Source organism: Pinus tabuliformis, chromosome 5_2 (genome assembly GCF_031772625.1).
Source record: "Pinus tabuliformis cultivar Carrire ecotype Pingquan chromosome 5_2, CPIR1, whole genome shotgun sequence".
Lineage (NCBI taxonomy): Eukaryota > Viridiplantae > Streptophyta > Pinopsida > Pinales > Pinaceae > Pinus > Pinus tabuliformis.
In genome coordinates this window covers 387,990,693-388,002,382 of record NC_142306.1, presented here as the reverse complement: position 1 = coordinate 388,002,382, position 11,690 = coordinate 387,990,693, and the positions used below count along the sequence as shown (strand labels likewise).

The 11,690-nt window shown below is 35.9% G+C and overlaps 1 protein-coding gene across 1 annotated transcript; it reads left to right on the top strand.

Annotated features, from left to right (window-relative positions):
• Positions 1–8,290: 8,290 nt before the first annotated feature.
• LOC149159147 (THO complex subunit 7A-like) lies at positions 8,291–11,232 on the top strand. Its single transcript, XM_089436409.1, has 4 exons — positions 8,291–8,645; positions 10,075–10,439; positions 10,524–10,760; positions 10,940–11,232. Exons 1-4 carry the CDS (start codon positions 8,621–8,623, stop codon positions 11,111–11,113), a joined length of 801 nt encoding a protein of 266 aa, XP_089292535.1. The 5' UTR covers positions 8,291–8,620; the 3' UTR covers positions 11,114–11,232.
• Positions 11,233–11,690: the final 458 nt, after the last annotated feature.

Sequence of the window (11,690 nt, the reverse complement as noted above, 5' to 3'; positions counted from 1 at the left end):
ATCTAAATCATTATATAAGCTTTGCACTCAAAAACGATGTGGAGGTAATTCCATTATTGAGGGAAAGAGGACATATTGAGGTACCTAAATTTCCTCTTTCAAAAATATTTCCATAATGAAGAGCTTGTTATTGTTAACCAACCAAAAAAAAATCACCTTTGGAATTGAAAATTTCGATGACATTTTCTTCCAATTGATGCCTTAAGTTGGGGAAGGCTCTCTTCCTAACATCTTTTGATACCATATCTTAACTATATAATTTATTGTTTCCTACCCCCATATCAGTTCATCTATGGAGGTCTTTGAGATTAATGCTCTTTCTTTTAATGTTTGAATTTTCTTCCCCACACAAAAGGATAATTTTATTGAAAATAAAGTTAATGGATCCATTGAAATGCTTTTTTTAATAATCATTTCCTTCCACTAAGTCATCCTTACTCTAAATAGGCTCCATAAGCTTTTGGAATTTAAGGTCGCATTGATTGATCACAATAGATAGTGGGTACCTAGGTAGGATATTGATTTTAACTATCTTTCTGTTGAAAACTATACATTCATTTTTGAAGTAATTTTTTCCACATTTATACCTTGAATTCTACATTTTCTTAATTTACTTTTCTTCAATAAGCATTCAAGTACAGAGATAGAATGATCTTAATTTTCCAATAGTATTCATGGATGCCCCCAAAAAGCAAAGTATCATCAACAAGTTCAAAGAGATTGATGGGCTTCGAATTCTACACTAGTTTTATACCTATGAGGCTCTACATTGTTTGCATTTTTTTCTATTTTCCCGCCCAAGGTTTCAACCACTATATTGTATAGGCACTATGAAAGAGGGAAAGAGGGCAATGCTAACTAATACCTATTGTGGCTTTGAATTTTTATTTTTATTTATTTGTTAAAGAAGGTGATTCATTCACAAGAGCTAAGATCCAAGGAGAACCAATGGACTAATGTCCATTTCATTAAATCTTAATTTTTTCAAGTCGAAAAAAGCTAAATTGCATTTATATCAGAAATATAAATAAAACATTATATCAGTACAACTATTCTTCATATATATGAAACTATACATAGGAGTGGAATTAACACCAAAATTAACACCAAAACGTGCTGCAGCCAAAACTGGAGGGCAAAGTTGTTCCTCATATATGAGCTTATTATAGGAGCGGCTAACACCAAAAAGAGTTCCCGTCAAGATTGGACAACATCTGAACAGTAACTACCAAGAGAACCAAAAACAAACAACCATTAAAGAGCTGAATCTAAAATGGGCTCGCAGATCATAGAAAAATTGACTGCTGAGAAATAAAACGGATCATAACAATCTGCTCCCTGCAACAAGAAAGACAAAAACAAGCATGGAGAACCTGCGATCACTGGAAATAGCAAGATTAGAGGATGATAAACTTCAGCGTCTAGAGAGAAGCATCTGAGCTTAATAGAAAACAAAACCAGAAAATGATGAAAGAGCCAGAACCAAAGCAAGGTTAGAAATCAGGAGGAAAGAAGTCCTGAATGGATATGAAATTGCCCTCAAAGGAAACCTGCATGAACCATAAGCCTGGAGCCACCTGGAGACCTCTTTTGGATAAGTCATCTGCACGCTGGTTAAGATCCCTCTTGATGTGATGAATGGAAACTCCCTTTGATCTGTTCCATAAAAAGTTGATCCTATCAATCCATCCAGTGAGCTGCGGCTTCCTAATGATGTTCTTACCAAGAACACCATCAACCAAGACCTTAGAGTCACCAAATATGGAAACATCCTGGAGATTGATAAATTTTAGTCTAAGCTCCTTTTTGAATAGGTTGAAATCAACGTTTGTGAAGTGCAACATTGGGGCTTTTAAGTGCAAAATTGAATTTCCAAAATTATAGAATTGAATTCCAAAAATGTGAAATAAGATTCCAAAAATATGGATATTGAATTTTGATTACTATTTGGCTTAACATTAACTATTTTTGTAGTTGTGTCTTCATTGTTGTTATTATTATTATTTTTCACAAAGAAAAGTTGTATATATTTATATAGCAAAAATATGTACGTAAATTGATTGTGTTGTCTTTACTATAGTTTTAACCACCTTAGTGTCTTCATCTTGACTGAATCTATTCGCCTCAGGAGGCCCCATACTTGCTTTACCGTCAAAAATACTTCCCAGAAAACTAATACTAAGTACAGTTCATAAATACTTTACCCCCTAGTAGGAGAGGTTTTCGTCCATGGAATCAACCTCCTCCCCATCCAAAAATACATGATAATTAACAAAACCAACAAGAAATTTGAGAGCCTCTTTGGACAATGTATCAACTTTAGTATTCAATTCATGAAGAAAGTGGCAGAAAGAAATGAATTCAAAAGAATTTGCAGCTTCATGGATGTTAGATAACATAGACCGCATAACTAATATTCTTACCTATACCTTTTGGTTTGCCTAGTCTATCACCAATTTTGAAACTCTCATCACCTGAAGGCACAAAACCCCTTTTTCCATGGCCATCTCCAACATCATCCACAGGGCTATAAACTCTACTTTGTTATTTTATCCTCTTCCTAGTGCACACATGCATCAAATAGAGTGATATTGGTTGAGATGGAGGACCAAACCCATTCCACAAGCAGGTAGATGGCCTTGGCTAGCCCCATACAAGAACCCCCATGGATATCCAAAGTCTTTCATGAGCATAATAAGATTCTTAGGGTGACATTATTTTGGGTTTGATTTGTACTCCTATTTCATTGCCACTATATTTGTTGAAAATATCTCTAAAGGAATGGCTTCTCTTGGAATCTACTTTGGTTTTGATCCCATCATACATGCAATATTAGTAAACAAGGTAAACCAGAGAAGGCCAAAACTTCTTTCTCCTGCCACCATATTCTACATACATCTAATAATGAGGGGCCCATCCAACTGTAGTTCGACTTCAGCTTTAACCACAAATATTTTCATATTTTCTTAGTGACCACATCGCAAAAACATGTGTTCTTGTGACTCTTGGAGCTTGGACAGAGTGAAGTGGTTTGGGCCATACCAACCCCTTCTTTGCAGCCTGTCCCAAGTAAGGATTTTTTTATTGAAATCTAACCACAAACAAATTTGGATTTCAACAGTGCATTGACACTCCAAAGGACCTTCCACCACCACGATCTTGCTTCAGCGAAATTTTCTTCAAACCAAGAATTGTTTCCCAACTTCGTTGTGAAATATCTAGTTTTTGGATTCTTGGTCCAACAAATCATATCATCAACACTTTCATGAAGGTCAACCTAAGAATATGTTAGGAGATCCACATAATTATCCCTAGATCCCTAACTAATTTCCAACCTTCCCTACCTCTGACTTGGGGGAGTTATGAAGCAACATCATCTAGACTCATAATATTCCATTGTTGCAATACATAAATAAGGAGTTCAGAGAGTTTGTAATTATTCCCAACACCATACCAGAAATCACAACCAATTTCGATGGCTCTTCGGTTCCCCACTCGTGAATACATCCAATGGTCGACCAAGGGGAAAGCCTTAAACATGGTTTTCCAAACTATCGATCTCACATAAGGCTTATCAACAACTCTAAACCAATCAATCATTGACATACCTGGGAAGTACTTGGTCTTCATGACTTTGTACGGAAGGAATGTATCCCCAGTTAACCACCACAGGTTTTTTCCTACTAGTGCCTTGGAAAATAGGTGGATCTCCTCGAGCCCCCAGCCTCCAAGTTCCTTTGGAGCCATGATTCAAGTCCCGTTTACCAATACAATACCTTTGTGAGCACCATAACCTATTCAATGGAATCTTAATCATGCCTTTCGAATCCAGTTAAGAACTCTTTTGAGAACTACAACAATGGAGTTCTAGTATACTAGAATTCTTTCCATGATTGTTTTGACTGGTACCAAACACCCTCTTCTTGACAGAAAGTGATTGAACATCCCTGAATATGAACTTATATTTTCTTAATCAACCATAACCAATCAACTTTGAAGTATTTGTATGGCTTTAAATAAAACCCTATGTATTCGAAACCTTCTTCCAAAACTTTGACAGGGAAGGGAAAAATTTATTGAGTCTATGCCATAGCCACCTTAGACCAACCATTGAATGTGAGACAATATTTTAGTCCATTTATTTCCACACATGTTACCATGTAGAATAGATCCATAATATTTATCAACAAAATTAGATCACTGCGATTACCAGAGGAACAACCCAACAAATCATCTATGAACATAAGATGGGAAATTTCTATAGAGGCAGAAATGTTCACCCTCTAAAAAGACTCCTTTCTCGAGGCTCAACCACTGGTCAAGTAAACGTATTAACAACAATTACAAAGAGAACGGGTGATAGAGGGAAACCTTGTCGTATACCTCTTGATGTAGAGAAGAAATGGGATGGAGAGCCATTGATCATAACTGCAAAGGATATAAATTGAATGCACCCCATGATACAATGGACAATATTAATACCAAAATCCAATTGAACAAGAACCAATTTAAGAAATGTTCAGTTTACCTTATCATAAGCTTTGGATAGATCAAGCTTCATAATTGCTTCCTTTAAATTATCCTTGTTTACCAAATGAAAGACCCGGTGAGTGATAGCTACTGCATCATGGATGTTTCTGTTATGGAGAAAACCAAATTGTTCCACCGAAAATGTAGAAAATTTGAATAATATGACACTTATTCACAGAGATTATCCTGATTATACACTATTGCGGAATGCATGCATAATACATAACCTCCTTTACGTTGATCATCAATTTTGCGGAATTAAAAACAATGAAACATCAATCACATGCGCACATTAACACAATATGTACTGGGGAAAGCATACAACTGAAAACCCCCAACTATCTGTATATTATATTGATTGAGAACATGTAACAATACATAGTACAATACTCCTCGCAAGTACTCAGTACTATCTCCACCTGTTACACACAAACTAGCTCAGATCTGAATCAATCACAGGTTCAAATCTCCTCCACTGCGCAATCCTGCATGAGAATATATGAGAATGGCTGATCCAAACTCGTATTTCCCTTGGCTGAACCACACAATCCTCATTGGCAATACTCAATCCATTGATTGTGCAAATCTCATGCACAATTATAGTCACAACTGATAGCAATCTCCACCTCTAACACTTGTCTCCACTGAACTGTCCATGCACTGAGTTAACTAATGTATTCTTTAGTTGCTTTATGAGTTAATAATTAGTGAATTAATTAATAATTAATTCACATCACTCATCACTAGTGTATTCTGCAGTTAGACTAAATACAACTAGTTCAACCAAGTCAAACTGAACACAACTCCATCAACTCCTCAATCAACTCCACCATACTCAATCACTTGAGTACTAACTGAAGTCCATCATGCAATAGCTCAACTGACCCATAAGAAAAGCGTATTTCCTTCTGACAGCTGCATGTGCCACATCCGTAGCTCGAACTGAAGTGCTCCAAGAGGATAAGATAATGTTTATAGTCCAAATATTATTATGAGCTAATAATATTCGACTGTTTTATTTTTAGCCTGGCAGTCTAAAAATAGACTTCGCCCATATGTCTAAAAATAGAAGTCCATCTATTTTTACCAACATGACCAATCATCCACAAATAGCATCCTACAACTCATAGACCATGATCCATATGTCTAAAAATAGACATAGTATAAAAATAGACTTTGCACCAAAAATAGCCTGCGGGCCCACTTAGTGAAGGCGACTCCTTTCCACTAAGCTCCATCATCTTGTTGCATTTTCAAAAAAAAAAAAAAAAAAAAACATTTTTCCTTAAGCTTGTGATTCTCACACTACCTTGATTAGATCTTCCTTTAATAATTCAGAAAATCTCATATAAAATTATTTGGATCAAGTTATGCTTGGAACAAAAGTGTTGAAAGAGATAGAGCAAGGAGTCATCAAGATTAGATAAAAATTGAAGGCAAACAAGATAGACAAAAATGTTACACAAACATAAAAATAATACATAAATAATTCAAAGTTGGTGAACATGTGTATATTAAAGTGAATTCATGGAAATTTTCTTTAAACCTTAGAGCCTATGCCAAACTTGCACCTAGAAGTTATGGATCATTTGAAATTCTGGAAAGAATAGGAATAATAACTTATAAATTTGTTTTTCTAGCAAAAAATCTATTTGAAACTGATTTCATGAGCATTCAAGAACCCTAACTTCCTTAGATCATATCTCTGGAAGTACATCAAACCAAGATTTGAAAATTTAACTAGATGCTCTTCGAGAATTCTCCTAAAATATGGTCCAAATTTCACCATTTGAAGAATCCCCCAAAAAACGTTATAGCAAAAATGCCAAGATGGCTCATTTGAAGCAAAAAAATCCTAAGATCATAAGCCCTGATACCAAATATTCTGAACCTTGTGCCTTAAAAATGATAAGAAACCAATAATTATAGTTCTCTTCAAGGGGAAACCTCCTTTTCCAGTGACTACAATGTATAAGGCAAGATTTGATGATCTTAAGACAAGGTATCCTTAATATAAATTAGAGACAAAAGGTACAATTACAATAAAATGAGACTATGGAAGGTTCTAGCCTACATAACAATATAACAATATATATGTAATCACTAAATATTTAGGGCTTAATAAGGGGTTTTAGGATTAACATGGTGTTTATATAAGGCTTAACACCCAAACCACCCTCCAAAAGAAATGTAAATCACAACCTGAGAGAAACTTGTTGAAGGAGGAAAATACACCATTACTTGGAAGTATAGCAAACCTTTGTTCGAGCCAAGCTACTTATATTGACCCAAGACTTTTTGTTGCCACTCTTTATTAGCATAATTTTGAAGCGTTGGAAACAAATTAGCTCATACTTTCCTTTAGAATTAACCGAATGCTGGATTGACCAAAAGCGTTGTAGAGCAGGGGAGTAGTAATTCTAATTCGACATATATTTCCTTTCCTGCATATTCCATCGACTATCCTCCACCCTGTTAATCTCCACCTCCTTTGCCATAATTACGAGATTGTTACAACAAGTACTGACATGGAGGGTAATGAGCTCTAAGGCCACTGAACAACTAAATTAGACACCAACCACACTGAAACCTTTCATTAACACTATTGCATGCACCATCGATATGTACATTTGCCAATTGTGTGGGACATTAAGTCCTTGATCCCCACTTCCTTACATCTTACTCGTCCTCATGTGGGAACACGCTTTAGCTATTTGGTAGAAATGCTAAGGCGAAAGTACTCTAAAGTTTTCAAGAAGTACAACCTCATTAATGGGTATTGATGGTTTAACCCCAAGTTGGTTCTTGATGGCAAGTTAAACAATCTCTAGAGGGTAACCTCTAAGTAGTGTGTTTGGTTGTTTTGTTTTGTGTGTAGCATATCGGGTTTTCATGAAGCATATAAAAACCATCTTGGGTAGTTCTTGCTTATGAGCAACCTACCTATTGGCAAACACTTGAAGTCTTGAAGTAGTTTGGGGTTTCCCAACCCACATGCCCTCTCTATCATACAAATGAAATAATCATGCATTTTTTTTATAGTTTTGTCCTTATGCTAAGTTAATCTAAGGCTGGACCTCAAACCTATGTGGTTAGTTCTTCCTTATGTCCCTAACTTGGTAGTTTTGTCTCCTTGGTGACAAGCTCCCATGGGTAGTAGAATTTCATGCAACATGGCATTATGTTAAGAACATTGATTTCCAGTTTGGAAACGATAGTGCACATGTTTTTGAGAATGCTTATTTTGATAAATTCACTTTGGTATGATGAAACTCTAATATGTATCCTCCTTTACTTATACATCTACTTATACATCTAAGTGCATAAGGTGGACCTTGTATTGGCACATCTTAAATGGATGTTGGATGTTAGAAAATTAGGGAGTGACTCCTTACATTATGAGTTGGGTTGCCTTGAAGGTTCACCCCTACTTGGTTCAACACTCACACAACCTTGGTAGTAGGCCTCGCCACATAGCATATTAAATGTTAGACTTGAAGTTAAGAGCATGATAGTTCGCCACCTCCTCTTTAACTTGAGAAAGCTAAGCTCCTTAAGTTTGATTTAGTTTATATTCTATAGTCTCTTTATGCTGGTCCTTTTTTAATGTTGGTCCTATGTAACGGTTTAAGTTTGAATTTTATATTTTTATTGTTATTTTATAAACGTAAATTAAATATTGGCAATCGATGCTTTGCCCTGCCTTATGTATTACATGTTTTTAAATAAATAAAGGGAAGCATTATATTCCCCCAAAAAGGATAAAGTTTAGTAATGTGATTAAGACCAGTATTCCGAGTAGTAGTAGAAAATTTGAAGGCGAGAATTCTGTTTCAGGTGGTTTTGTAGAGGCATCAAGGTGTCGGTTGAAAAAGTTTCGACGTTTCCTGACCGGTGACCACGAGCAGGCTCAGGGGGCTTCGACGGATGAAGTAGGTTGTTATGGTCATCGGATGAAGGACCAAATGCAGTCTGCAACCCAGCGCTCAAATTTAAAAAGAACTCGCAGCAATGCTATGACAATCACTTCAATATATGATTGAACGTCAGTAAACGGAGCTTCCAGAGAACTGCGGAAAATTTCACAGCAATGGCCAGCGCCGGAGCGCATCAGGGTAAGTAAATTGTTCTGTATGATTTTAATTTCAAGCCGCTTTTCAATTTTAAGAATGCTTGTTCTTTCTGCCTAACAAAACCTATACACCATTTCAAAACCCTCTAGTGTTAAGCAAAACTCGGAGTCGATTGTTTTATTGCAACGTCCTGTTGCTCCAGGTAAATTTAAATTAATACTTTCAGAGAGTAAATGCAAATGTAGAGGTTAAATTAGTCAAAGTTCGTGCTAAGCTATTCTAAAAAGACTTTTAGATCTCCCAAAATGGCCAGAATTTTGTTGAATTTGTACTGAACAGGTGCTTGTTCAAGAGATAAATAACACAGTTTGACAGAGCAAATTGAAGCATGGATAGATAAATTATTCAAAGTTTGGTTTGAGCTACTTTGAGAAGACGCTACATTCTGTCAACGGAGCCAAATTTAGTTGATTTAAACTACAACAGAACATTGCTCAAACGAAAAATAGTTGCATTAAAATACTATCTTTATTTATGTGTGTGTGAAGAGGCATTAATAGACACTTAATCGTGATTCTTTTGTAGTGAACTCTGTAACGAAATATTCTTAAGCTTAAATCAATGTAAATCTCAAGAGATTAAATTATATTTTGTCCATTCTTGTAGGATGTGATTTAGCACCATTTCCCCTCTTCTCAAGGTCAGATTAAAATTTAAAATTTTGAATTTCATTTTCTATTTCTTTTAAAGTTTATTCTATAAAAAAGGGAAACCCTACTTTTGTGGGCTTGAATCTGGATTATTGTTACTTAGAGAGCATATAATCCTACATCCAAACTCAAATTAGATCCTAGAAGGAGATCTAAATACCGTACCCACATCCAACAAGAATCCATGTGTCTGACTTTATGATAGAACGTGTAATGTTTGATTTTTATCCAAAGGAAGGAAAGTTTACTTTGATAGGGCAGGTGAAGCCTTTATCCTCCCTGCATATGATAAACTCCTTTATGAACCTAAACCCCTTGTCTTGGTACAAGAATATGAATGCGTTCCTGTTTGATGAGCATAAACATGGGTTGTTGTCCTCAAAATATAGATCAGAAGTGCTATCAATGGGGAATTACTGCAGACGAATCACTAGAGAAATAACAGTCAGTAATTCCCATGAGGTATGCTGTTTTAATTTTTATTTTTGACAAACACTAGGGAATTTTTATTTATTTATAAAAAACTGTGGCCAAAGTGCATAGGGGAGTTACAGAGAGATGGAATCCCCGAGTTTGCAGGGAGATTTACATTCTGATATTACATATAGACCAAAAAACATTCCTTGAAACCATACATAACCTTCTGGAGCAAGTTCCTAATTTGATTTTGGCAAATTACCCTTCAATTGTTCCTCCGGGGCAAAAGACAGCCCCGTAAGGATGTCTGAATTTTGCCTATGGTTGTGTAATTGAATTATCAGGTGGCCAGTTGCCAGCAAAAGGACGAAAGTTGACTGGACGAAGAGAGGAGGTGGCTGTTCATTATGCTATAAGTCCTAGTGAGGATGATCTTGTTATTAAACAGAGACTTCTTACACGTACAACCACAACCAGGGGTGAGCCCCCTCTTAAGAAGCTTCAGAAGAAGTTTGTTGCTTTTGCCACTGAAATCGAGAAAGACACAGACAATTACACCGAGTGTGAGAAGCTCTACAAATCATTTTTACAGGAGATAACGACTTTTGAACTGCCTCTCCTAAGGACCAAAGCAGTTATTGATGCGAATAGACGTGAGAAGGACAACTTCAATGAGTTGCAGGAACAACTTAGTCAACAGATTTTACAGGTATACATTGAGATGTGTTGGTAAATATCAGTGCTGTTTTGTGCACCACGTATAATTTCTGACATGTGTTGAGCCTGGATAAAGGCCCAATCAGACATAGAGGACTTAAAGAAGCAGCTTGAAGAGAGCAAAATTGAAAGGCAGCATAAAGAAGAGTGTGAAGCAATTAGAAGATTAATTACAGTACAACCACCACGTTCGGAGACCCAGAAAGTAATATCGGAACTTGAGAAAGAAATTGCTGCATTAGAGGCAGAGAATACAGCTGCTTCAAGGACTCTTGACCTTCGAAAGAAGCAGTTTTCACTGCTTTTACATGTGGTTAGTAACTACTATTCTGTTTGCATGAACTAATATGGTATAGATTTTTTTGTTCTGTTTTAATATCTTTTTCTTTATCGACAATGGCTGTTTGAAATCTTTTCTATCTTAATTATATAATAACTGAATTTCTGTATAGTATAATGGTGTTAAGGATTTTATGGGGCTGTTATTTTCAGGTTGATGAATTGCAAAATACAATAGATGAAGAGCAAAGGAACTTAGCCGAAGAGTTAAGAAATGCAGTGGAAGAACAGAAACTCTCCCTGGAAGAGCCCATTCTTACTGTGGATTCCGAGGCAGGGACATCTATTATCATTTCTGAACAATCTGAGGCCATGCAAGTTGATTAATTATTTTGTGTTTCTTTACATTCAACATGGATAGGAAGAAATTTGAATTGCTCTTTGTTTTAAAGAAGGCCTTGAATTTAAAGATTTTGAATCCAATGCATGATGAAGCATTTATTAAATCTTGGTTGTGTAGAATTTGGTTTTTGAAATTGAATGTATTTTCTGATTGCTTTTATAATTTCCTATCGTCTACTATAATTTCTGGTGTAAAGCAAGTTCTTCGGTTTTGGCTTTAGTGCTTGAAATGTTTTCTTGGAAGTTCTGTCTCTGCCATCAGTGAACGTGTTTGTGTACCTGATCCTAAGAACTATTTGTTGCTACTATTGTGATACAAAGTCTAGCAATGGGCATTCATGTTGATATTATTGCACCATATTGTGCTTACCACCTGTTTCCATCATTTGAATTTCCACCTTGTATGGGCATCAAAAGGTATATAGGTAATCAACTGAGTGTTTGTTGGGTGGCCAATTATGAACATTAGGAGTTTTACAGGTATATGACTGAAAATTTATATAATGGTCAATTATAATGTTAGTTATGGCTAAGTTTGAGTATGGGTAACTTAACCAGCGTT